This window comes from Oculina patagonica, chromosome 5, assembly GCF_052425735.1.
Source record: "Oculina patagonica isolate OP01 chromosome 5, crgOcupat, whole genome shotgun sequence".
Taxonomy (NCBI): domain Eukaryota; kingdom Metazoa; phylum Cnidaria; class Anthozoa; order Scleractinia; family Oculinidae; genus Oculina; species Oculina patagonica.
The window spans coordinates 1,255,355-1,282,948 of NC_135762.1; the positions used below are offsets into that span (position 1 = coordinate 1,255,355).

A 27,594-nucleotide genomic window follows, 5' to 3' on the forward strand; every position below is an offset into this window, starting at 1 on the left:
TGAGTGTTTATCCATTTCTGAAGTGCGCAACACTGTACGTACGCCGTACGCCGTACGCGCCCGCGAGCCATGCCGCTAGCCATGATGACCATGACAACTCAAGTTCATGGTTTTCCTATTTCTGTGAATTTTCTATGGGTATGGGGCTCCGCTCTGCGGCCCTTCGGGCCGCTGTGGAGCTCCGCTATGAACTAAAAATAGATTGGTTAAATCTGAACTTCTGTTTGGCTAACGATTCCACTCTTCGTAAATGAGCTTGAGCATGAGCAGCTGATTGGGTAGAACAATGTAAAATATAATGTACGACATTTGTTTCAAAAACATTTACTGACAGTGTATGACTCTGAGGAAACGAAATGCATTAGTGCCCCCTTGTTTAACATTTTACATACATTTTGCTCATGCAAAATACATTTTTACTGTCCCTTTTGGAGTTAACTGGTAAAAGAAATGATGTCATATGCTCCATAGTTTAACTCACTAAACAGTAATCCATTAGGCATTCTAGTAGTCCCAAAAATTACTGACCTGTAGACCACAAAATGCAAAGGAAACGTAAATCTACGTTTACCAATACAATAAAACATCATGGGAAGAACAAATATACCCAAAAAGGCATTCCAAAACGTAAGTAGCACTGTTTAATTGAAGTCTAGATTAGTTACCAGGTTGACTGCAAGTAGTCTTTAGTCTAACTTATGTAATTTTTCTTTGCGGCCTAAAATGGCCACTTGGTCAATATTTTGAGGAACATTTTCTCATGTATAAATAATGAAAGGATGCGAGTCTTATTAATGTGGAAAACAGTAGCTTAAAATTCAGATGACGAACATAACTTGATAACAGTTGTATGCCTCGACGAAATGACTGCCATTTAATACTATCGCCTTGTTCTCACCATCTATTTTTTTTACGCCTAGCCCGGCAGTTAATTCCAGTAAGCTAAGTTGATTATCATGATAAAGTCGAAGACATAAGCTTTAACCAGTCTAAAAAAAATCATTGTTCAATAAGAAACGCTCACCTCAGGTCCCTGTTAGTTTTTGTTGCCCACGTTTTCGCACTTTTCTACTCATTCCATATTTTTCTTTATATTATCGGGAATACAAATAAAGGAGGTGACCCTACGTTTGGGGACTCGTTTTGATCGCGTCAAGAAGGAAAAACATCGACAAAACTGTCCTCTATAACTTAAAATATTGTCGCATAGTCGCCATTTTGATAATGCTCTTCATGAGCCCACAACACGGACCACGGGGAATCCGCTGGGGTGACCAGCAGCAGGGGGAGGGGGAGGGGCAGCTATTTAACTTCTCCCCAGGCCCACTCCTTTCGTCTGAAAGAAATTACATCCATCCTCGCCAAAAGCAATTGAAATAAGAAGAAACTGACAACGCTATCATAAAGAGCATACACTCCTCCCTTTGGCAAAATTTTCTTTTATTCCTACCGCAAATGGTCGTTGAGAAGGAAGCCAACAAAATTTTCAGTTGTATTTTTTACTGCCGTCTTTTTTTAGGAAAAAGTAATAGCGGAGCTCCTCAGCGCGCGCCAGCGCGCGGAGCGGAGCACCATGGGTAATGCGGGTACGAGAGAATTTTTGTAAACCCAGGAGGCCGAGAAAATTTGGTGCGTACGCGCGCCGCGCGTACAGACTCTCGGGGAGGGGGAGTGGAGTCCCAAGGCAACCCAGGCAGGGGGGGCAGGGGAGACAATCTTCTGCATCCTTCGAAATGAGTGAGGTAATCGACTAAGATCTTTGATATTGGACATCCATTTTATGGTCAGTTGACAGCTGTCAAAACAAGGTATCCGCTGACCAGTATCACATGACCATATCGCGGGCTCAGGTTTAGAACTAGTCAAGGTCGTGTGTTTTTTTGAAGTTGACCGCTGACCAAGTGATAGCATTGCTATTGGTCCGCGGGCGCAAGTTTTTTTACATGGTCAGTCCATTTAGATTTACATGAAGGACAAAGTGAACAACCCGGTCAGTTTGTAAGGTGAACGAAGCACAAGGAGAAACCGAGCAGGAAAAAGAAATGTCTTCGTAAATATTTCTCGGTCTACCCCGTCTAAAGGCTTTACACATCATGGAAGTTATGGCAAACGATAAGGGCTTACGGGAAGATCCGAAAAAATGGCACAGGTGGAGAGCGAGCGAGTTTAATTTCTACCGTTTCGGCGGCTGACCAGCTCCCACCAGCTCTAGGAAATTAATTGAGCTAAACGCAATTCACTGAAGTGAAGGAAAAAGAAGTGTCAATAGCTACACGGATGGAAAAGGCTGAAATAGACCTTCGCGGATAATTCAAAGGTCGGTGGTGCTGGAGTTAGTTATAATTTATAGCTTACATGTACTACGCGGTTGGATAATAATACGAAAAATAGGGCCCCAATGGGTCCATGTGTTTTGCTGCTAGAGCAAAGTCTTAGGGAACATGTTGATGAAAGACAAGTGAGTCGAGATTGAAATCCAACGTCTTTTATTGTCTGTCACTTGTGTGCAGGTTAATAATTGCACTATATTGTAGTCACTTTGTGTTAATTCAATCCTGATAATTTTACTGATCAAAATTCAGAAATTATAAATAATCGCACGCGCACCGGCGTACAACAACAGAAAGACGGCGTTGAACGTAACGCAAAGTTCATTTTGAAAGCGAAAGTTTACAAATAATTATTATCATTCGTCAGTCATCCCTTCACGCATGAACACTCGTCGAATTTCAGTGTCTTCACAACAAGATCGGAAGATCGATAAGGACCAATTGTTGATTCTGCGAAAGTTCGTTTTCTTAAAGTTTTAGAAATTTGTGAAGTTGGAGGATTCACTGAGGACTGCGTAGCCGAAGATGCAGTGGCTCGCTGGACATCAAATTCTATTTTTCACGGCGTTTAATTAATCTTCACAAAATAAACATGTGGCGCCAGCGTGGCAGTCAAAAATTCATTTTTCAAAAAACTTTCCCTTTCCAGCTATTTTAGCGGGGCTTATACTATAGTACCTACCTGTCAGTCGTAGAAAAGCTGAAATTTAAGGATGAACTGTTTATTAAATGAAGACCGTATTATTTTTTAATAACTAGTAAACAAACTGGTCGCCACGCATTTAAACACGAACTGACGAATGTTGCATCTGATGCAGTGAATCTGGTGAATGAGAACTTCCTTTAATATTTCTTTGTTTTCGACGGTGTGAACCACTGAATAAGTTTCTTTCCCATTGTGATGTTACTAGTATTAATTCGTTTCTAGCTGTCTTTTATATAGCTCGAATACAGCTACAATTAGCGGTGCAGCCTACCACCAGCTGTCTTTGCGTGACAAGTTACACGTTCATACATTTTAATTTAAAATATGAAGTTCAGAGTTAATACAGTACTAGTATGCTGTAGACAGTGTAGACAAGGTGAGGGTAAGTTTATTTTCAAAGCGAAAGTTTACAAACTGTGCACTAACCGGTCCTTTGGAGAAAATATTTATGACCTTCGGCGAGGTTCCAAGTCTTCGCTCTCAGTTCGTAAATGATGACAACTGCAGAATAATTTTCTCATAAAACTGGAGTGGTCGCGCCACAGTTTGTTTTCTTTCCCAATGCGATATACTTTTAAATCGGTTTTCTGTTTTCCAACGTGTCCAACGTGGTTTGCGTTCGAATACTTTGGCCCGTAACTTCGAATGCGATCAGCGCTACGGTTCATTGGTTTCGATTTTGTTTGTTCATGGATTTGATTGACATCGGTAGTTCAGATTTCTCCTCTGTTACGGCACTTACACCTTACGTACCTTACGGCACAAACTTCAGCTCTCAATGTGTTTTCAGGGTCGGCCAGGGGGGTAAGCGGTATACCAGTATACCTGAAAAGCATGTACCCGGTATACCAAAAATTTCCCCTCAAAATCATGCAAAATACCAAAATTGGGAATAACACAGTATACTATATACCCAAAAAGCCCCAATTTGAGGTAAAAATACAGTATACCCAGTTTAAAATGCCCCTGTATACCGTATACCTAAAACCCCTGACCCACCCTGTGTTTTGCTTGCAGCCATTGCGGCTGCAGCAAAACACAAAAACTGCGGCCGCTTCGCTTCCGATTAATTCATATGAGCTGGTTGAAAGCTTTGCCCTGCTGAATTGACAAGCATTCTCCGACTTCAAATATGAGGTAACAAACTTTGACTTTACTGAATACACTAAGTCCATGTTTTTTTGTGAAAATCTGTAATTATATGCATTATGAGTGAATTTGCGTCGGTTTAGTGGTTCTGGTTTACAGAACTTTTATTAAGTTAAGTTGAATTGTTTATAAGCTTAATAATGACTTAAATGTTTTTATTCAAACTCCCAGCTTAGTGTTTTAGTTTTTTAATTCATCTATTTATTCTTATTTACTCGCTGTTGGAATTCGTTTGAACGAACTATTTTAGAGTCGCGGACGAATACGCCAAGAGATCGTATATAATACGTTGCGAATTTCTTGCGTTGACACGTTTTTACCACACCTTAGCAGAACCAAAAAAAAAAAGTTTATTTCCACATAAAAGTATCTTAGTTAATTATTTTGAGTAATTTTGTAAAACACAATTGTTCGCTCTACTTGTAATTCATGCCATTTTAGACACTGTATGTAGCTGTGTATGCAAACTTTAATACATTGACTATCATTAAGTTAAAAAGAAATCCCCAAGTAGAAAAGCTAAATATCCCATTGTAGGAAGGAAGGGTCACTACACTGGGTGTATAAACGAAAGAGGCTAATATTATTATATTTGATGAGATCCATAAAATAAGACGGAATTTTTTATAAATTATTTAATAAACAGGGCCATTAATTAGAGCTAGTGTGGTGGTTTTTAATAGATAATTTTTTATGTCAATCCTTCTTTTAGGTAGTGTTATATTCTGCCATTAAGCCGCAATGAATGAAGAATACCTACTGGCTACAGTCAAGTTTTGTTGAACTTGGTATAGAATTATCTGTGCAAAGTGGACAACAGCAAAGTAAATCAGGTATCTAGTTTTATATTTTAGTTATAATTGAAATATGTTTTTATTCAGTTTAGTTCTTTTTTTACCCAGCTACTTTAATCTGCATTTGGTTGCTGCTGATCTTCTTACTTTGTGAAATATTTACATTCATTATTCAACTCCTTAATGGAGGTTGCCTATTCACCGAGTTAGGATTTCGAGTTGGATTTCGAGTTAGGTTTTTGAGTTGGATTTATGAGTTCGATTTTCGAGTTGGATTTCGAGTTGGATTTTGAGTTAAGATTTTGAGTTGGATTTCGAGTTAAGATTTCGAGTTGGATTTCGAGTTGGATTTTCGAGTTGGATTTTCGAGTTGGATTTTCGAGTTGGATTTCGAGTTAGATTTCGAGTTAGGATTTCGAGTTGGATTTTCAAGTTGCTTACCGTACTAAGCACTCCGGTTATACTACTATACACGCCAGTTAGCTTACTATGCACCTTCGGTTAGCCTACTACACACTCCTGTTAGCCTACTATTCACTTCGGTTAGCCTACTATGCACTCCAGTTAGCCTTTTTATGGTTAGCTTTCAATAATTGTAATGGGTTTTGCTTTGTCAAAAAAAATCCAACTCGAAATCCTAACTCGAAAATCCAACTCGATATCCTAACTCGAAAATCCAACTCGAAATCCAACTTGAAATCCTTACTCGAAATCCAACTCGAAAATCCAACTTGAAATCCTAACTCGAAAATCCAACTCGAAAATCCAACTCAAAAATCCAACTCGAAATCCTAACTCGGGAGTTAGTTTGTCTCTCCTCAATGACATTCAAAACAACTACAATGTATTAATTGGTAGACAATTTAAATAATTAATATTTCACTAAAAGTATGTTTTCATGAAATGCCTAGATCTTGTACCAGAAAATATCTATACCCTAGCCTCACTGTGGAAGGTTAAATGGTTTGAATGTCACCTCCCCTCACAAACTCTTCACAAATTCCAATGTGTGGTTATGGCAGAAATCCATGGCCAGATCATCCTCAGTGTATGAACCAGTGAAACAAGGCATCAAAGAGCCTCAAAACAACATGGAGCAGGAAAACAATAGCTTCAAAACAAAGAAATATTTCACAGGTTCTTACACCAAGGAAAACCCAAATATTCAGATCCATCCCATGTACATGTAAGGTCAATGGAAGTTCCAAAAGGGCTAGCGGGAGGGGGAGGGGGTTGATTAAAGGCCAAACCTTTTAATTAAGAGGGGGTGTTAGGGTTTGCAGCGATGCTTTGAGTTTATTAAAATATTTAGTTGACTGTGCTGATCCATCTCTGTTAAATATCTAATGGATCCTTTTGCATCCAGTGGTTTGGCTTCAGTTAAACGAGCTCGAGTTAAGTGTTTTGTTTTATAAATTATTGATATTGATGCCAATTAATCAATTTTAATTTAATCTGTGGCATTTGACTTTTTCAGGGTTAACATGAGTTGCAGAGTTTGCAGTGCCACAGACACAAAAACAGACAAGGACAAGGACATAAATAGAAAACAGGAAAGATTAAATCCAGCTCGATGTTTGGGTGTCTTCATGATGCTATTTTTAAGAGACTAGTGAATTACATGTAAATTAAAATCAAGAAAAGCTGCAAATTATAAGCAAAATTTAGATTTTAAATGTTAACCTATTTACAGTGTACTTCAGAAAACAACTTCTTGATTGACCTGTCACTTTCACATCTTGTTAGATGTAACAAGGGCATTATGAAGTGATCTTTTCAAAAATATTCAGCGAAAACAGTAACAGCAGAAATGGTGGTAGTTTAAAATTGCTATTTTCAATGTTTTGACTGGTAAGAAACCACATGTGACCAAGCTAAAATCTGCAAGTGTCCAAATGCAAGTACACAGGACTTACATGTAGTTGTCTAATTATATGATAAGATCTTTGGGGGAGGTAGTGGAGTTACAAAGCAATGTAATTATTTGAATTTGGATTAGTTATGCTGAAACTGGTGGTACTGTAATTTTAAAGTATAGATGAGTTTAAAACCGTTATTGCAAGCAATATGCATAACCAATTTCATTCTTATGTATTGTGTGCTGTGTACAATTTATAAGAACAGCTATATTTTTAAAATAAGTGAAATATTCTAAAGCCAGATAAAATTTGCAGTATCCATAAGGTACCATGTAGCAACCAAATTGTGCCTTACTTGCTTACTTTGTGAACTCCATGACAAATGGGCAACATGACTCCAATCCATAAAAATGTGGACAATACAAACAAATTTTTAAAAGAGTAGTCAAAGTATTGATGTTTTATTTTTTCTTGCATAGTTTTATACACAAGCAGACATGATTCTATTTTTTTTCTGGGTAATCAAATAACAAAACTGAGTTTGAGACTCAAACAATATTCTAGCTTCCCAGAATTTTTGCTTTTTTTTCTGCAAGTGAAGTGAAACCCCTTAAGAGGAAGGGGAGTCAAAAGACATGTAAAAGTGAATAAGGTGCTATCTTCTTCTTCTTTTGGGGGAGGGGGGGGGGTGGGGATGGGGTGACCCTGTTCGGTGGAATGACAGAATGTCACTCCTTTGTTTCCGGAGTTAGGTTCACCCCTGTTTGCTCGCAGTTAGCTTTATTCATCTGGTTTGCTTGCGGTTAGCGTTCACTCTAGTTTGCTTGTGGTTAGCTTTCACTCCGGTTTGCTTGGAGTTAGCTTGGTTTGGGCAATATGCTGTAAACCATAAGCTATACCCTCTGCCATTTCCATTCAAAATTAAAATATAGGCAAATAGTGAAAATGAAAATGAATAAATGAGTGAATGAAAAAAAATTAAAATCAACCTTATTATAAATGTAGATGTTTGTTATTTCCTTTATACTCTAAATGTAAAGTGATTTTTTCTTTCTTTTAAAGCTGGTAAAGCAACAACAAAAAAGCCTAATTTGCCATGGGATATGCCTATCTACCCCGACATGCAGCCGTACTCCTCCCTCCTTTTTTCTACATGAAGGTAACATAATTGCCCGTTTTGCAACATAATTTCCTATCCAGACTTCTTAATGATAATGCTTTCGGTGGAATTATAACATTTTGATTGATTTTGTTTGTTCTCTTATTTGGTGTTGCTGTACACGGTACCCTGAGGGGGGGGGGATGGTACTCCCATATAAGAGCTATATGGGCATGTGCCGCTCAACAGGGTATGCTTTTTGCCTCTCTGACTCTGAAACAGGGTATACAAATCACCCTTTTGACTCTGGAACAGGGTTGATTGTTTTCCCAGAATCCTGATTAAACACTATTAAGTATAGCTATGAAACTCCGCTCCTTTCATCGCTTTATCTCCAAGCCACAGACGAAGTCAAGTGAGAGCTTTGTGATGTACGCTTGTGTTTATATTTCCATTGTGGATATTGCTGGAACAGGGTACCTACTTTGCAGTGTTTGTCTGGAACAGGGTCGCAAATTGAACCTTTTGTCTCTGGAACAGGTCCAGAGTCTCAGCGGTACACCCCCATAGTAAATTTTAGGGAGTACCCCCCCCCCCCCCGCCCTCAACCCCGGACACGGTAAAAAAGAAATAAGGAAAAATATTAATTATTATTTATTAAAAAAATAAAACGAATATAAAATTCTCAGCCTTAAAGTTTTACAATGGCCAGAATTCAGAGTTCAAAAAAGTGCAAAATAATTAACTGGGGAGCTCCGCTTTTAGGCTTGCCTAAATCTATATATTAATGGCCATTTTTAAAAACACCATTTAAAAAGCTACAACTTGACTTGAAAAAATCTTAGAGAGATACAGGTAAAGTTTTCAAGCGAATTTAAAACTATGTTAAACATTAAAAAGCTATTCTAAATAAAACACTAGTAGCTACTGGTTAAAAAAAATAAATTAATGACATGATACCACAATCTGGTTACGTTCCCAGATCCTGAACAGTTGAAAAGAAGACTGGACTGGAATGAAACCCAGGGACGTAGCCAGAAAAAATTATGACTGAGGCAATGACCATGGCTGAATTCTCTTCCTAGGTATTTACTTTCGCCCTTTAAAAAATAACAACTTCAACAAAAACGAAAAAAAAAATGACTGAGGCAAGTGCCTCGGTTTGCATCAAAGCGGCTACGGCCCTGAAACATGATAATCAAGAGGATTATTACTAGGTTTGAATAGTCGTACTCGCACTTAATCTCCAACTACGTTCCCAGGTGTCTCTTCTCCCTGTCAGAAGAGAGACCCTGGGAACGAAGTTGCTCAATTCTAACTGAAGGCGGTCCCTATTATTAGTGTATTCTCATGTCACCATGCGAAATAAGCAAAATCGCTGAGTTAGGTACATTCACGCGAGTAGGCAATGTAAATTTTAGTAACCAACAGGCTATAGCCGAGTTTACATGAGCAATTTTTATGTGACAAATTTTATTTGCTCGTGTAGAGGAGAAAAATTGGTCAATTTTTATGTGTGGCATGTTAGCTTTTATTTGACAAATAAAAGTTGTCATATAGGAAATCGTGTAGACGACTCGTCACTAAAATGTGGCAAATATTGCGTCATCAAATGTAGTCCCCAATCTCTCAAACTCCCACTGAACACTGTGCGCGCGTATCCCTGTGTGTTTCTCTGCTATCGAAGGTCATTACTGGCGCACTAAACTTTATAATGCTAACAAATTGTTGTTGTGTCATCTACACGATCAGATATTTATTTGTCACATAAAAATTGCCCGTGTAACGCAGCTTTACTATCTACACAGAACAATGTGCAATATGCATTCAGTACGTAAGCAAGCAGAAATTAAAGGACATTATGGGCAAATGACTTCAGAAACTTTCAGCCGGATGACGATGGTCTCCAGGTATGTGGTATTTCTACAAATTGTGGACACTGCAACAGAATAAATATTTATCAAATATTAAAACAAGAAAAATAAATTCATATCATATATGCTCTCCCAGCATTGTGGTTTAATAAAATAGTTAACAAAAGTCTTATAAAAAATCAATTGCGCTTTACATGGATAAATAGATAAAAAGTAAAAATGATGATTATATTTACACAATTTTCAAACTAAACCGAGAAAAAAAACTAGAAACTATAGACTACAATGCGGTGAGGGTAAAAGGCGGCATGAGTTTGCGGAATGGCATGTGGCATAGCGTGCGGAATGGCATAATTATGCGAAATGTAATATATGCGGAATGACTCAAAGAAATAAATTAAAAAGCGCTAATATAAAGGAGCAGTCGTACCAAGCACACGGAGCTTGAATATGGTGAAGCATCGAGCATGGAAGAATTGGAGGAAATTTCTTCCAGTAGCGTAAGCTTTCTACTCTTCTTTCGCCTTATCCCTTTCATCCTTAGTTGTCTATAAGCTCTGTATATAGTGTCTATGTCATTCTAACCCTTCCCACCTTTTTAATACAGTCATGATCAAATGTATCACACATAATTATGCTACTTAATCTGTATCTCAGACAAGGAAGAGATGGATGTTGATAAAATGGCCATTTGAAAGATAAAATGAGTCATTATTTGATGTACTTTATTAGAAATATTAAAATGAAGATATGTATCTTAGAGAGATCGGAAAATGTTTGATCAGACCACATGGATTAACAGGCCCTACGCAACAGCGTGGAAAGCATCGTGTGTTACAAAGTTATTGGCGCCAGAAGAAGGCGTGCTTTTTAATTTATTTCTTTGATTCATTTCGCATATATTGAAAACACACGCTTGCCCCGCCAACTATAAAACTAAAATTAAAATCTATCCACATGCCATTCGGCAAACTCATGCCGCCTTTTACCCTCGCCGACTACAAGGTAAATGCACGTCTAAAAAGCTGTGTCCTTACGTTAAAAAAAAACTGACTAAGGCTTGATATGACTAATTTACTGAAGCAAACTGTTTCGGTGTTTTTTGCTGACATAGAAGTTCTAGCTCTCAGAGTTGATAACAATTTACCGTTTGGAATATCCATCATAAGGTTTTTATTAGATCATTGCGCATAGTTTCTGCTTTACGACTAACAACATTACAGATGTAGTCAGGTACTATGCCATGTATTTTAAAAGGGTAATGCAGAATGTTAAATTCTTCACGGTGCTTATTGGTAGCCAATGAAGCTCATATAAGGTTGGTGTGCTCTTGAAACTCCCCTAAACCTTAACCTAAATAAACTATATGTATAAAGATCATTTTTAAATGATCTTTAAAAAAGGGTAGTCTCATTTTCTTTACACCCGCTGAGGTAGAGACTTGATGATTGTCCTATTTACTTGATTACACGCAATACGAGTTTTCAATTGAGTGTCGTAAAACCAAAACCAAAGTAATTATTCTGGCCAATCACAAAGGACACAGACAATCCAGCGAACCAATCAAAACTTGAAGCAAATACATGTAGCTTGCACGAAGCGCGGGAAAACGTGTGCGAGCGAGTCAAGATTTGTTTTCGTTTTAGTTCTGATTGGCTGAGAAATTTCAACCAATCACTAAGCATAGTAATGCAAAACCAAAGCAAACTCAAATTACTTTCGACACTCAGGTAAAAACCGCTCCATATTTTTCCTGTCGAGGTGTCAGCTAGAAAGGAACAAAGATGATTTCGAAATATTGTAATCCAAATTGTTCCGGAAAATTGAAAAAGTTTTCGCTCAATGTCATCCGTTTTAGTTTTGTTTCGTTAATTTTGACCGTCCGTGCTCGTCCTAGACTTTTTTTGCAGATCGACTGAGCTAATAAATCAAACCTTCATTCTTTTAAATACTAAAACAAGCCGTATATTTTGCTGTTGGACTATCTGTCGGTGGATTTTTCTTGATGATTAATTACTAGCTTATGGCTTTTTCAGCCAGTTATCTGTACAGTTATCTGTAATTATAATGAAAAATATGTCAAACTGATGATACCACTTACCCACAGGTAAACAAATATTCATCGATACCTACAACATGTACCGATAGAATAAACTCGATAGAGAAACAAATGTCCCCACTGGAACCGAATGGGAAATCGCACTAGAAGTTGTGGTATACGTAGGTTCTAGAGAAAAGAAAAAAAACCAAACGAATAAAATAAAACAAGCGATAAAATTAATAAAAAAAAATACAAAATTGATAACTAAAAAGACACTACTATGTTCAACTGACCATATAGAGCTATGTAGGAGCTTAAAAAAAATACCTCTTTGAAAAGGGATTAATTTTGGTGAAAGCCTGAGCAGACGAAAATTCTCGTTTTGTTCTTTTTGATGCACTAAACATTAATTTAAACAAAATCATGCTCCTTGTCGTCGCAAAGACATGTTATTTTACAAGTAAATTTTCACGAGTAAATGACAATTTTATTATTATTCTCATCATCCGTTTGCTTGACAATGTATTGATATTTTAAGGAGAAATAAGATAACAATCACTCTCAGGAATGGAAGATTTAATGGGATTTCTCTTACAAAAATTTTCTTTTGGCCTCAGTAACAGAAATTCATGAGTCTAAACCAAAGTCAGACCGTAAAATCACCCACACCTGACAAGTTGACGAATTCTTACCAGGAATGTGGTTCTTACCTTCGGTTGACTTGGAAACTTGACTTGTGCTGCTTCCCGTAGGTTTTCCTTTAAGATATCAAGGGAAGTGTATAAATTTGGATGGAAAACAGAGATGCGTTTTAGTGCTTCATAGACCAATTTGGAAGTAAAGCATCACCTAATCTACTAACATTGGGGTAACTCCTGATCTTATACACTTAGCATGAACATCTAAAATTTGCAATTTTGAGTAGTGGTTTTTTCATCAAAATTTAGTCAATATTAGTGCTGGACCCCACACTGCCAAAACTTTCTATGCCAAAACAACACATATCAAATGAAAAAGCCTTTATAGTAGAAAGTTTCATCAAAATCGGTTTACCCCGACTTTCATCACCTGGAACACTTTCTCTGACATGTACAATGACACTTAAGAGGCTGTATTTTTTAAAACCGCCCACTCAAATTCGCGTCAAAAAATATTTTTGCTTGAAACTCTGGCAACTGAAAGATTTTACCGAGCTAGAACTGAAACAGATTTGGTTTGTTTCAAAATGATTTTCTGGCCGCGTTAGGAGGCATTGAATATTTCGCCCCTCCGGGTCCGCCACAACCTCTGGAAATTTGAAAAAATGGGCATTTTTTAAGCCACTGTAAAATATTTCATTTGCATCGAAAACCGACAATTTTGGTATCAATTTGTTCATAAACATTTCTAGTTTTCTAAGAAAGTAGCAAGTTTTCCCTCGATTTACCTTGAAATGCAAAATCATGGATAAAATGATCGCTACTGATTGGCATTGAAAAATGACTTTGATTTAGAAGCGAATATTTCAATTTCGGGACCTAGCTGATAGCTCTACTCTACACAGGCGTTTTTGATGGGCGAGCATTTTATTTTGTTCGCGTATTTGGCCTTTTAGCCGCAAGCCTCTTCCCAAGCATCTAGTTCGAATCCAAGATGGCGTTCGCCCGATCAAAATGCGCTCACTCGCTAAAATACGCCTGCATTGCAGGCTATTTTAATTCTGGACATTTGGCATGTATATACTAACGTTAAGGTCTTATAGCAGTTTTTCTTTGACTAATTATAGTGATTGTTGTGATTGACTAATTAGCGATTGACACATCTTACCTTCCTTCACGATTAGCGTAATGTTCAACCGTGTCACATGTTTATGATCCTCGGTGAGGTTTACATAATGGTAGAAAACCCCGTAACATCCACTATCATTGACAATGGTTTTCCTTATCTGCAGCCTCAAATGGGTGTCATTATACACCCCAAATTCTACCCTTTTCGAGCAAAAATCAGCCAATTGCGAATTGGTACAATTTCCTTTCCGTGATCCGTTCTTCATGTAGGCCAAAACCGTGTTGTCCTTGTCGACACGATATCCATCGAAATGGTCAAGGAGCGTACGGTTTGCTGTATGGTAAAAAAGGTTTGCATCGTGTCCAGGAATGACGTGTACGGTGACTTGCCGATCAGGATCAGCTGCATCTGTCACAAGAACTGCAAAGTTAACAATCTGTTACTTTTGTGCTACATTGATCATTCTCAGACAGGCAAAGCCTGGTGTTTACACCAGTGACATAAGGGCACACAATAATGAAATTCAAATCTGTCCTATCTAAGCAGTTTTTAAACATTAACAAGTAGATTGTATGGAAGGAACAACGCCGTTTAGTTTTCTCAAATATCTCTTTTATTTCTTTTCGCAAATTAGCGAAATGATGACTTCATTTACCCAACCAAATTTTGATCAAATATGAAGAAAGACAGGTCTCGACCAATTTATATCGGAAATGTTTGATACTTTATAGTAACACCATACTAGTTGTGTTCCACAGTATGGGCTTAACAATTTTGTTACCATGACAACATACTGGGTTTCAGACCACCCGATGCTCTATTTTTATACTTGAAATAAAATTGAGTCGAGTAAATGACGTCATCAGCCACCTAATTTGCATATTTTACGAATTTTTAAAGTAATACAGTAAATGGTTTGAACCCAGGAGTATCAGTAGGCCGTATGGTGTGATCGTCCGGGGGAGAGAACTACTCTCACCCGGAAGATCACACTATACGACCTTTATTCTTAAAGCTTTTTATAAATATCTCCAGAACTAATTCGGATATTTGAAAACGGAAAACGTTATTTTAACAGTTATCCCTTATCCCTAAAACCCTAACAGGGCCTCATGAGTGCGCGCAGTTAAAAATCGGCCCGATTTTTAAAAATCTGTTCACATTTAGGTTTGTTGCGGGCTAAATTAAGCTGGTAATTAAAAGTATTAAATACCATTAAGGGAAATCCCGTAGCAGAGTTAAATTGCCTGTCATTTTTCCACGGCGTAAGCTTAAGGCTTTTCTTTCCCTTTTCCTAATTACGTGACTCTAGACCGTAACGTAGCTTATACTCCAGCAATATATATGGTAAAATGATTGGCCGATTTTTAACTGCGCGCACTCGTGGTCGAGTGGTTAGAGCGCCGGACTTGAAATCCGGAGGTCGCGGGTTCAAGTCCCGTTCTGACCACTAGCTGGTGTTGTTTTCGGTAGCCCCGAATTCCTCGGCTACGCTTAATTATAAATAGCTAACTGGTCTGCCTCCTGCCAGTTGGGATTCTTAATCATGTTTCGTTCATTTACAATATTTGTTTCAGAGTTAGTTTCAATTACATGCATATACATATACATATACTTTGGGTTAAAAGCACCAATTTTGGCACAGTGATAGTATTCGATGAGTTGATCAATTTTAGATGTGGGCCCCTTTCGAAATACTTTCAGTTAGGGGGGGGTAGCTTTTGAACCCAGGGAGAGGAGGTGGGTAGCATTTTAACCATTATAGCGAAATTCACTGCATCTTTTGGGTGCAGGGGGGCTGCAGCCGCCCAGCACCGAAATTTTTTTGGGCAAAATGCTTGGAATTCGGGCAACAAGCCTAGAGAAAAAATAGAAAATAAGCCGACAAATCTCAAAATTACGTTCAAAACAAACTACATCAACAGAGAATAGTATTGGAAATATACCGAACTTTGTGGTTCAAAAGTCTCTCAGGTTTCTCATTTATCAGCTTTCGTATCCTATCGCAAATTACTGTAATCATGTTCGATTGTTTTCGCAAAGTCTCCGTGACACCTCAGTTTGATTCAGTTGCAATCATTTTAAAGTGAGTAGGAAATTGGCGAGGGCGACCAGAAGTTGGGCTTTTGCATAGCTTGAGCGTTTGCGTGCGGTGAAACCAGTGAAAGACCTTGAAATAAAGCTGTTACAAATATGTTGAAGCTAGTGCTTTTGACTCAAATGTTAAGTTCTGAGTGCTAGCTTAAAACTTTCAACTTTTGTAGAACCTTCAAGTGGGGCAAAAACAGTGTAAATTGGCTCCCCCAAAATACTTAAATTTTTGCTGAACTAGAGTGGATAAACAAGGTTTGTACACAACCATTTCAATGCACGTTTTGTTGTCCATTTGATAGCCCTCTTTAGTTTATTCGGCTTTTTACGCATGTCATTTTTTTGTGTGGATGTCCTGTTGAGTGTTTGCGATGGATAAAAGACCGTATTAGCTAAGGATACCTTCAATTTTAAAGTGATATTCTCAAGGAATGTAGAGTTATTAAGCTACGAAGTACACTACCATAGTGGGTGAACCGGAAGTGGGATAATTTCCACCACCTTAATAAATCGATAATCGTTGTTGCGACAGCGATCTCCTAGCTTGCGATGGGTAGCACACTTAGTAATGTGCGTGCTTGTGTATGTTACATTTGATTTCAATATTTGTATAGAAAGTTATAACTTATTTAGGAAATGGTAATAACGAGTCAAGCGTGATGGCGGCCGTAGTTTATTGACCGAGATTTATTTGAGGGACGTTGCGATGATCTTGTTGGTGATTGCGATGAGTGGTACACCTTGTTATCTCGTGATTGCGGGTTTTGCGTTTTGAGATTCGGCCGGAGTCAAAAGTTATTAAGTCACAAAATCGGCATCCGGTAAGCAGAACCGGAAGTAGCCATTTCCAGACATAGCAACAGTTTCGTTACTTGACCTGAATGTACCGACAACTGTAATTGCGATGGATATCTTCACACTTGCGATGGATAAGTACACCGAGTTATGTGCCCGCTTGTGAAGTTGCATTTCATTTCAATGTAAACAAAGAAAGTTATAACCTTTTGAAAATGGCATGTAGTTAGTAAAATGTTGAGCCGGCCATATTTTGTTGCCTGAAATATAATTGACTTTTGTGCGGATGTCCTGTTGATTGTTTACGATGGATAAAAGACCGTATTAGCTAAGGATACCGTTAGTTTTAAAGTGATATTCTCAAGGAATGAAGAGTTATTAAGCTATGAAGTAGATTACCATTGTGGGTGAACCGGAAGTGGGGTTCTCCGGCCATAATTATCGGTGTTATTTTGTTGAAATTGCGGTTGCGATGGATATTTTGGAAGTTGCCATGTATAGTACACCTATTTGTGTGTCTGCTTGTTTTTTTTTGTTTAATTTCATTGCCGGTATAGGAAGTAATAACGTTCTAAAAATGGCACCTCGTTCGGTAAAAAGAGGCGTCCTCCATATTTTGTAAACTGATATACATTGAGCATATGTTGCGATCGGCGAGTGAAATATTGCGATGAATACAGCACCGAGTGAAATATCACTCCTGCAAAGAACCGCATTTTCCACCTAATTTACTCGAAGATATAACGCTTCAAACTTAGCAAACGTCGCACGCCGAACACTGAAAACGTGACAGGAAAAGCTATTTTTAACAAAAGATGCAACATTAGCATTCTGTTTTCGTTCTAGCGCTTTCTTTGCTGTATCTGTGTTAGGCAAAAGCCTGTCAATACCTCACATTTTTCGTGGCTGGTCTGACACGCATGTTTCGTCTCCGCCAAGAGACTCATCAGAGACCTTTCGGTGAAGCTAACTCGTCGAACATCGCGTTCGAAGTCCCGCTAGCGTCGAAATGATGGTGCAATCTGGCCTTACATCGCGTAAGCATTCCCAATTGCGTAACGTGTAAATTGTTAATGAATACTTTCGTGGCTTTTAGAAATTAGACCGAGGAAGGGAAGTTAAGATGCAAAATGAGAAATCGGTAACCGGTAACTGAAAATGTGAAATCGGTAACTGGTAACCAGATTCCAACTGGTAGCTGTTCAAACTTACTGTTTTTTATTTATTTAGAAGAACATACCTTGTAGAAACAGTCCAGAAAGAGACATCAAAGTAATTAAGCAAGCTTTCCAGGAGAACTGCATGGCTTTTAACAAGTACGTGAATTCCATCGTGGGAGCCGGCTGCTTCGCTTATCAACTTAATGATTTGAATACAGTTGCGTGCTTGGTAACCGGGCGCATGAGCAGAAGCGATGTGTAATGTCTTTGTTTTGTCACAAACTATTCTCAGTCTCCTGTTAACGGCTGGTTTTTTATTTCTATCAAATTGTATATGGTCAGCCCAAACCTGGCCTTTCATCATACAGAGGCTTCGCTACATTTCTCAAAACTATAAAATCATGGTCTTTTTAAGATGTAAATAACACAATGAAACTCAGTTTAATAAACAGGCGAGTATTAATAATTCAATGACGTTCCTCCTTTGTTTGGTTTTCCGAGAAAAGTAGGAAGCTTTTCGGCATTGTGCACGCTTCATCGCGACAGACAGAATGAGTTTGACATGATAATTACCTACTTCGCGATGTAGTTATCCTTAACAAAACATTTTTGTGGTTACTGGCCCTTTTATTGTGGTTACTGGCTCTTTTAGCAAAGCCAGTACCATTATGCCGACGGGTCTGTAAGTTAGTCCGTCGTGACTTTTTTATTTGTGTAACCGCTAACCGAAACGTACTGAAAATGTAAGGGACATTGCAGGCTCGTTTTCCCATGTCCATTCCACCGCATGGTTGACCAAGCAAAGAAAATGGCGTCTGTTGTAGGCCCTTTCAAGGCAATGTTTTTTCTCCGTTAACGATTAAAAGACATCTTTTGAAGTTTAGAATATATAGAAGGAAATGAATCTGAAGAATACTCAACGGTTGAACAAGTGGACATTGAGGTCTTAAAGTCTTCGTTCGTGGGACGTTTGTCAAGGAACAAGACCGCACACTGCACGAAATTTAACCCAAACTACGATTTTGAAATGAGTTTTCGGGACTTGCACGCACAGCTAAACACAATAGTTGCACTAGACACTTAGAAAAGGAAATAAGAAAAAAGAAAATGTTTAAAAAAAGGCAAGTGGTGAAGTCGAAACAGAAGATGTTCAATTGTAAGTAAAAATTGAGTTTTCCATACAAATACAAGGAGCTGTTAACAGTGGCAGGATTACTAGAGTGCATTGTAGGTTATCCGAAATGAAGACCCGCGAAACGTATTTGTTAACGTTTTTTGACATATTTTCAATGTTTGTAACATCTTTATTGTCCAAATCGTGAAAATAAAACACCCGTAAATACTGTCTCGTCAAAATTGCGAAATTAAGTACCAGTAAGGTACTCTCCAGTAAACCTACAGATACATACTAGTTATGCAACGCTTTCGAGTGGTATACTATGGAATATCCCACGAGTCACTTGTATTTTCTCGGTATACACACGAGCCTTTAGGCCATTGTGTATACGAAGAAAATACAAGTGACAAGTGGGATATTCCATAGTATACCACGAGAAAGTGTTGCATAACTATTTTATACCATGCCATAGAAAATACGCTTACTAAATTTCATCGAGAATAAGATCGCAGCGCACGATGGGAAGGTTGGGTTCAATACCGTCGAATATACAACGGCTTTCCTGTATTCTGATTGGCTGTATTTTCTATGGCATGGTATAAAAGTTTTAATTAATAACTCCTCTCTCGTCATTGTCGTTCTTATTTACTGCAGACAGTAACCACATGTCCTCTTAGAGGGCTTTTATTTTTAAATGACTTTGAATAGTCCATTCATCCAGGCCCTTAGTTCTTATTGTATTAAATTAAGTTATATTTTTATCACTTAAGTTTATAATATGTAGTTTAGTATATAATATGTAGTTAATTAGGGATATTGTAAACTACTGGGCCACCAGTAAACTATTGTACCCTCGTTAAATTAAGTCTTTATAATTATTATAAAGTCTTTATAATTATAATTATAGTTATTATTTTTTTTTAGCCATTGTAAATATTTTAGAAATAGAGAAATAAAATTATTATTTTATTATTTAAAAAAAATTATTATTATTATTATTATTATTAAATCGACTGACAGGGGTGTATTCGATTCTCGCACTTTCAGAGTTGAGTCACTGATTTTGACGCAAAGAATTCTAGAGTTGTTTAATATAGCCTGCGAACAGGCTCGCAAGTGAAGCAGGGTGAAAAAGAAATCAACGAGCGTGGCCCGCTCGGCTCGCTTCGGTTGCCGATTTCCTTTTGTCGCCCCGCCCCACTTGGGAGCCTGTTCGCAGGATTTGTTAATGTTATCACATCCTGAATTGACTGACCTTGCAAACGTTGCAATACACTTACCTGAATAAAATGTCGAATATATGTATACGATTACAACATACATGGATTTATTTAACGTTTATCATAGAGTTAAACAAGTTGAACTAGAAAACTAGATAACAGATGAATGATTTACCGGATATGGCCTGTAGTTTGCACGACGGCGGGACTATATACCTTATTATAGAAAATTAACGCGTCATGAAATTAACGCGAATTTCAAACTTTCGCGTTAATTTAAGTCGCGTTAATTTTTGTTAACGTTAATTTCCACGCCGTTAATTAAGTGTAGCGTTAATTTCCATGACGTTAATTTTCATTATTTGGCCCCAATTTTTCGTTACAGTCCAGATGTTCTTGACTCCAAGGAAAAAGCATAATTTTATCTGCCACTATCATTGAAACTGTGAAGAACGCTCAAAGTGGGAAAAGTACCACGAACATTGTTTTCGTTTAAGATTATACGCCTACAAGTGTTGAAATAAACATGTTCCTGTTGTGTACGTCGCGTTAATTTCCTTCATTTTGAAATGTTACCCCCTCTTTCGCGTTAATTTCCTTTATCGAGAAGTAATTTTTCCTTCAATTCGCGTTAATTTAAGTCGCGTTAATTTCAAATACCTTAATTAACACAAGCGTTAATTTCCTATAATAAGGTAGTCTGAACATGAAGAAGCCTGAGGTTTTTAAAAACGGAATAAATTACATAAAGTATCAACTCATTACTTCCTGCATAAAGTTTTGCCTAATAGAAGTGGTTCAGTTGCGATAAGACTCCCATGTCGAGCTGAAAACTTCCGAAAATAATGAATAATCGATTGTTAAGCGAGTTTATGATGATATAACCCGGCTGTTTCCATGTTACAAGCGGGCCGGACTTTTCAGCAGGAGATGAGTGAATGAATGTACATCAGTATAAGTGCACGTAGGCCCAACAAAGAAGTAGAATTTCACTATACAAAAATCTAATAAGTAATGCAAATTCTTAGTATACCTCTTCGTCTTGTACCCCTGATGAAGGTCTGACGTTCGATAAGTCCACTACAGAAGTGCATGTCTATTAGCTTTATTATTGAAACTTGACATTTAAACTGGGCTTTATGTTAGACTGTTTCAGGAATAGAGTACATGCTGGGTGTTAGTTGCTGTATCAATCTGCCGCTCGTAAGGTATACTGTTTCTTCTACAATATCTTCGAGAGCAAAGAAGAAGCACTGTCAAAGTTAAAATACTCAAAATGCAAATGACCATCAGTGATGTCAACACGGGGCTAATTTCTTCTGACGATGTTGGCGTGCTGTGAACTGGAAAACAAAAACGACGGTTAACAAACTAAATGTGGTGATACCGTCAGTTTTATTTGAAGGTCTCAGCAAAACAGAATTGGAAAGGTAGACAAATCCTTTCAAGCAGCACGAGTAAATGAAAACTGACTGCACTAGATTCTAGCCGGTTGTAGGAGTCTTTGAAATCATATCACCTCATACTTATAGAGCAGATTACTGATCTACTATAGTGCAGTGCAAGGTTTATAATTTATTTTACTGTATATTTGTTCAGTAAATTAACAATAAAATCTTTATTGTAAACAGAAAGTCTGGTTGACTGATTGACTGACTGATTGACTAATTGGCTGACTAACTGAATGATTGACTGAGTGATTAACTGATTGTCTGACTGAATTACTGACTGACTGACTGATTGACGGATTGACTGACTGATTGACTGTTTGATTGATTGACTGACTGACTGACTGAATGACTGATTGATTGCCTGATTGATTGATTGACTGACTGATTGACTGACTTACTGACTGAAAGACTGATTGACTGCCTGCCTGGATGACTGACTAACTGACTGACTGACTGACTGACTGAATTACTGATTGACTGACTGACTGACTGACTGACTGACTGTCTAACTGACTGACTGATTGACTGACTTACTTACTGACTGACTGACTTACTGACTGACTGACTGACTGACTGGCTGACTGATTGACTGACTGACTGACTGACTGGCTTACTGACTGACTGATTGATGATTGACATACTCATTGATTGACTCATTGACTCATTGACTCATTGATTGAATGACTGACTAACAGTAACAGTAACAGTAAATCTTTATTGTGCCTTACACTCCAAAGGGAGGTATTGGTCTAAGACTGATTGACTGCCTGCCTGGATGACTGACTAACTGACTGACTGGCTGACTGACTGACTGACTGACTGAATTACTGATTGACTGACTGACTGACTGACTGACTGTCTAACTGACTGACTGATTGACTGACTTACTTACTGACTGACTGACTTACTGACTGACTGACTGACTGACTGACTGATTGATGATTGACATACTCATTGATTGACTCATTGACTCATTGATTGAATGACTGATTGATTGACTGATTGACTGACTGACTGACTGAATGTCTGACTGATTGACTGATTGACTGATTGACTGATTGATTGACTGATTAACTGATTGACTGACTGACTGACTGCCTGACTGACTGACGGATTAAAACGAACAACTAGGTAAGGTTGCAAGCGAACGAGTAGGTAAGTAAGCAAGTAATTACATGCCTAACTTCCATGTGACACCGTGCTAACAGCAGTATGTAAAATGGTGATGAATGAATATTCAAGCAGAAAGTCACGCATAGTATACCTGTTATTTGTGGAAGCATATCGTTAAAATCACTGACTGTCACTATAATCTCCTTACTGTCGTTCCCTGCCTGGTTATTAGCCTTGCACAGGTATCGTCCACTGTCGCTTGTTGTCACTCGTTTGAAAATCAGGTTCTGATTTTTAATAACTCGTCCAAGTCTCGTCCACGTCACAACTGGATCAGGAACTCCACTCGCCTGGCATTTTAAATCCAGGTCTTCTCCAGTACTCAAGGTAATGTTTCTCTGTAGTGGGTTGGTTATTTTGGGTGGATCTGTTGAGATTTATTTTAAATATTATCAAAAATGATGAAAATTTTTGTTAACATATAGAATGTCTTATGACTGAAAGCATTCTCTCGTCATGCCAAACTAAGTGAAACTATGAAAGATGGACCATCACTTGTTTGTTTCAGTTCTTTGGTTGGCTTTCTGTTGTATCGAGTTACAGCTTATTTATAAACTTCGGATTCTTCATGTAGTAACTTTAAGTATGAGGGAGACTATCTGCAATCCTAAAGCCAAGGCCACAGAGAGGGAGATGTTCATATTTTACCCCTTAGTCTACTGATTGGCTGTTTTTTTGTGGTCGCGCCGATCTGCAGCACCTAATTTTCAGTGATCAGACATGCCTTTGAATTTAACTGCTTAAAAAAGCGAAGTCAAGAGTATCCCCTGTAATGCAACATTTTCGCGACCTGTCTTCGTGAATGGGAGATGTGAAGATACCAGGAAAGTATAAACGAATCACATGTTGGAGACGAAAGGATTAAAAACTCATGCAGTTTGGGATCACAAGTGTTACCAGACAGATTTGTAGTCTTCTCAATCAGGGGGAATGTGGACGACAAGGACGTAACTTCAGTCTTCAGCACTGCATCTTGTTTATTAGAGTTCTGCGCCTAGCCGTTGCCGGCTCACAACTCTGTCACAACTCTACTGATCTAGCGAGAACTAGCGATTAAATACCTACGCATTCACGTACACACCAGAGCTGTGGTTAGGCGATAAAGGTATTTCGGAAGTAAGACATAAAACAAAAGGAACAACGGTGGCAAAGCACGCGTTTCTAAAACCAAAGAAAAGTAATTGAAAAGGGTAAACTCAACCAAAATGCTCTAAGAAATAGAGATTCCAAAATCCTGAAAAACCCGATCACAGCTTTGGCGGGGTAAAAGCCTAGAAAACAGTAACGAACGTGATGCTTAACTTTATAAACAACGTTAACACCTTAGCTTATCAGAAATTGCGGTAACCATTTTCGGGCTGTGCCGAGAAGGGATAATAAAGTTAACACTTTCGGGTCCGACCAAAAGGTGATACTGAGATTACCTAATTTATCGTGGAATCGCGGTTTTCCGTAATTCCTAAACCGTACGTGCACGTACTAACTCTGAGAAGGCGTAAAAGCTAAATTACCAACCCTAATCAACAATTATTCTTATGAATTACTAAAACTAATCAACAAATATTCGTAGCGATAATCCTAATTGTACAATCTTGACGAGTTAACCTCGCGGGTCAAACACTGCCCTGGGCCTGTGACTATTTCGGTCACTTATTAAAGTTTAAGCGATCCCCAGGACTGAGTTGTGGGTTTGCCGAAAAGGAAATAATTATTTTTGCCGACACACAGCGTAAACCATGCAAAGGAAAAGCTTTTGATAACATCATTTTACTCGTGGGAACTTCTGCTCAACTCACGTGCGAGGATTAACGTGACAAGGTTGCTTTGCGAATTGCGTAATGTTTGTTTACGTTTCTCTAATGTAACGCTAGTTTCCGTTACTTCACGCGAAAGCTTAAATTTCATAAAATATGCTCTAACACAAGTGTGATTCAATTTCTTTGGACTATTTGTGCTTACAAGAAGTTGTAAATTGAGTATATTACCTTCAAGACGAAGCATAACATCGTCAGTTAAGGGAGACTGGTCCAGGCCAAACTCAACATGAATGCCATAATGTTTCTCGTCTTCCATGCTTAAATTGTGAAGAGTGAAAGCCACTTGTAGACGAGACATGTTGAACTTGCAGCTGACTTTATTCTCATACTTTGGTCGTATCAGTACTTCGCCTCTTTTGTTAATGACGACGAGTTTTTTCTTCAGATATCCTGGAGATCTCCAGACCCCGAAGATCAGTTCAAATATGCTATCCTTCCATGTTTCTGTGGGCTGCAGCTCAAATTTCCAGTCAAACAACACATTATCTTTGTTTTTGCCAATCAAAGGATGGCTTGGCCAAGAAACCATCCTTGGATGTTTTTGTTGGCATGATACTGACATATCAATAAAGAATAAGTGAAAACATTTAAATCTGTATTTAAGAAAATAAAAAATGTAATACAAACAATAAACATGAGAAGACGAGCTGGTTATTTCCTAGCGAATATGAAAGCTCTTGTCCGCCGCTCTAAAGCGAGATCAGATAATGATTTTTGACTGATCTAATCGTTCTTTGAATTTGTAACTTCGGTTGATAAGAAACATTCGGTGATGGAGGCACTTTCAATTTTCTTTATTGGACGACAGAAGACACGATTCGAAACAATCTTTGAATGAGTTCTTTCATGTGTGTTTGTGTAATTTTTAGAAAGCATTTAGCAGTCAGTAAAGCGTTTTTCAGTAATTTTCAGTCATTGTGCAGTTTCCTATTTTTCAAGGTATTCCAACTCCACCTTCCAAATTCAATCCAGGATTCCAGATATTTTGCCTTGCCAAAAGCTGTTTGTCATAATTTTAATAATAGCTTTTCTCGGAAAAATAGGATGTATAAACATGTGCTACTTCCTCTATTCTATTGTTTCATTGTTTTCATTTTCGCGGAAAGCAGCATATTAAGTTTAAGGTCTCCGCACACGTAGGATCACGACGCAGGGACATGTCGCAGCGATATGGAGCAGCGACAAAATTATATGTTGTTCACACTGAGAGGACATGTAGCAGGGACGTGTAGCGGGGACATGTAGCAGCGACAAAATCACAATGTGAACACACGCAAGAAAATGTAGCGGGGACATGTCGCAGCGACGCGTGCAACACGAATTCTTGCAACATTTTGTCCCTGCAACATGCCGCAAAATCGTCCCTGCTACATGTCCCCTCAGTGTGAACAACACATGATTTTGTCGCTGCTACATGTTGCTGCAACATGCATGTCCCTGCGACATGTCCCCACGTGTGCGGAGACCTTAAAGAATCGTTGTTTACGAACAACGTGCACGTGAAAATCGTGAAAAAGCTCTTTGGACACATGCTAACTGTGGTTCTGGTGCAGAGCAACCAGCTTCTCTCTTAGTTTTATCTTCTAGTCTTTGAACAATTATGATATATTTTGTTACATTTTGCCAATCAGACTTCGACCGGAGGGCAAGCCAGAACTGTAAGCCATACTAGCATAATATATGCAGTAACCGTTTGGCTGCTTCTTCCTCTATTATTCGATTCTCTCGTCAAGCTACGTCTGTACAGCTGTCGTTTTCCTATCTCAGTGAGTTATGGGTCATGTGAATCCCATCCCTCTAACTTCAATACAGTCGCAGTGTACACGACATGACATTAGTAACTCGAGAATTTTGCCCTGATACCTGACGCTCCTGACTAGCAGTGGCTTGTTAGATTAATTTAAACTTTTACTCCTTCAGTCGCGCTAAAACAAAATTACATGTGAAGCACCGCAAAAGATACTCTGCTTATTTATGAGTTCACTTATCATCTTGTCCTCCATATTTCCTTATTGTTTTTTATGTACGCCTTGCATGGACATTTCAATTTCCTTGGGATTTTGTTAGATTATAGGCACGAGCTAACATCTTCCCGGCATTTTCTTTCGATCGTCGACTTACGCTTGACAGTACGTAAAACTAAAGTACTATCTTCACTTAATAGACAAAGAAATCACACAAACCAACCAGTAATGAGCAGGGTGTTGTTAAACGTACCTGAGATCGACAGAGTCGCAATAAGGCAAAGTGAAAACATCGAACGTTTGCTTGTGGACTGTAATTCGTGACTCACGCTGATTTATGCTTCAATGATGCGGTTGAATAATCCTGGTGATTTCTTAACAGGCACTTTACTAGTCAAATATGCCTTCAAGACCGATCCAAAATAAAAACTATTCCTTCAATTCTAGAAATGCGGTATAAACATTTACCAGCACAATTCTCGGAAAAAGCTATATGACAGCGACACATATTTCGCCAACCAATCAACAAGCGAAAGTTTTCATTAACCGACCAATCATGAAAATACTTAGCCAGCCAATGGCAGCTTGATCACGAGGAAAAGATGATAAACATATCATCACATTATGAAATAGCGACGGTCAATAAAAGAGTACTAGAGTTCGGTACGGTTATATAGCTTCTCGAAGTTAATGATTAGTCATTGCTTCGTTGCAAGAAATTGTATGTAAACGTTGCTATCGCATGGAATAGACAGTTAATATAAGAGTACTAGAGTTCTGTACGGTTGTGTAGCGTCTCGTAGTTTAAATAACTAGTTAGTCATTGCTTCGTTGTGAGAGATTGTATGGAAAATATGCCTGTCACTATAAATGTACGAAAATCAAATTAGCAATAAAGTTTTTCCTTTGAACTCACCATCTTCTTGCCATTTCTTGTGATTTTAGGGCGTTTTAGGTAAGCTACCTGCGGTTAAAGGATTTTTCTGAGCGGCGTTGTTTTCTTCGGATTGAAAACTACCCAGCTCATAAAAACATCCCATGAAAAGGCCCTAAACGATCGGAAAACAGTACAACGACATTCCAAGTCTTTTGACTGAATTTCCTGGTTGGGTGCTCCTGTCTAGTGCTGTGTCGCAATTTGATGTGATAACAACGCTCACATACTGAGCTTGGCGACCTTTGACTAC

General features: G+C 38.2%; 3 protein-coding genes and 2 long non-coding RNA genes across 7 annotated transcripts in view; 2 read left to right on the plus strand and 3 right to left on the minus strand.

The window, feature by feature from the left end:
• LOC144654734 (uncharacterized) overlaps nt 1–27,594 on the minus strand; it is a 59,608-nt gene that overhangs the window by 12,973 nt on the left and 19,041 nt on the right. The window lies entirely within an intron of this gene.
• Nucleotides 675–8,878, plus strand: LOC144654771 (uncharacterized). The gene is made up of 2 exons (XR_013570983.1): nt 675–1,507; nt 8,703–8,878. It is a non-coding gene; the product is annotated as an uncharacterized LOC144654771 (long non-coding RNA).
• On the plus strand, nt 1,820–7,838 carry LOC144654772 (uncharacterized). Of its 2 annotated transcripts, none has more exons than XR_013570984.1 (3): nt 1,820–2,317; nt 4,898–5,018; nt 6,457–7,838. It is a non-coding gene; the product is annotated as an uncharacterized LOC144654772 (long non-coding RNA). The 2 variants fall into 2 exon arrangements; XR_013570985.1 differs by lacking the exon at nt 1,820–2,317 and adding an exon at nt 4,088–4,173.
• On the minus strand, nt 8,726–18,201 carry LOC144654751 (uncharacterized). Of its 2 annotated transcripts, none has more exons than XM_078514985.1 (5): nt 17,746–18,201; nt 13,659–14,039; nt 12,563–12,610; nt 11,917–12,038; nt 8,726–9,876 (listed from the first exon to the last, which is right to left on the minus strand). In XM_078514985.1, exons 1-4 carry the CDS (start codon nt 17,834–17,836, stop codon nt 11,941–11,943), a joined length of 618 nt encoding a protein of 205 aa, XP_078371111.1. In that variant the 5' UTR covers nt 17,837–18,201; the 3' UTR covers nt 8,726–9,876; nt 11,917–11,940. The 2 variants fall into 2 exon arrangements, with proteins under 2 accessions (XP_078371111.1, XP_078371110.1); XM_078514984.1 differs by having other exon boundaries at nt 11,913–12,038; nt 17,746–18,200.
• LOC144654741 (uncharacterized) lies at nt 21,092–27,317 on the minus strand. The gene is made up of 4 exons (XM_078514973.1): nt 26,661–27,317; nt 24,612–24,998; nt 22,718–22,993; nt 21,092–21,345 (listed from the first exon to the last, which is right to left on the minus strand). Exons 1-4 carry the CDS (start codon nt 26,698–26,700, stop codon nt 21,155–21,157), a joined length of 894 nt encoding a protein of 297 aa, XP_078371099.1. The 5' UTR covers nt 26,701–27,317; the 3' UTR covers nt 21,092–21,154.

Excerpts from the sequence above, each read along its gene's own strand:
- LOC144654751 (XM_078514985.1), bottom strand. The coding sequence starts at position 17,836 with ATGGAATTCACGTACTTGTTAAAAGCCATGCAGTTCTCCTGGAAAGCT. Across the intron at positions 14,040-17,745 it reads TTCTGGACTGTTTCTACAAG|TTCTTGTGACAGATGCAGCT; the intron begins GTATGTTCTTCT and ends TTAACTTTGCAG. Across the intron at positions 12,611-13,658 it reads TACGCTAATCGTGAAGGAAG|GAAAACCTACGGGAAGCAGC; the intron begins GTAAGATGTGTC and ends GATATCTTAAAG.
- LOC144654741 (XM_078514973.1), bottom strand. The coding sequence starts at position 26,700 with ATGTTTTCACTTTGCCTTATTGCGACTCTGTCGATCTCAG. Across the intron at positions 24,999-26,660 it reads TGCGACTCTGTCGATCTCAG|TATCATGCCAACAAAAACAT; the intron begins GTACGTTTAACA and ends TTGATATGTCAG. Across the intron at positions 21,346-22,717 it reads TATGCTTCCACAAATAACAG|TTCACAGCACGCCAACATCG; the intron begins GTATACTATGCG and ends TTTGTTTTCCAG.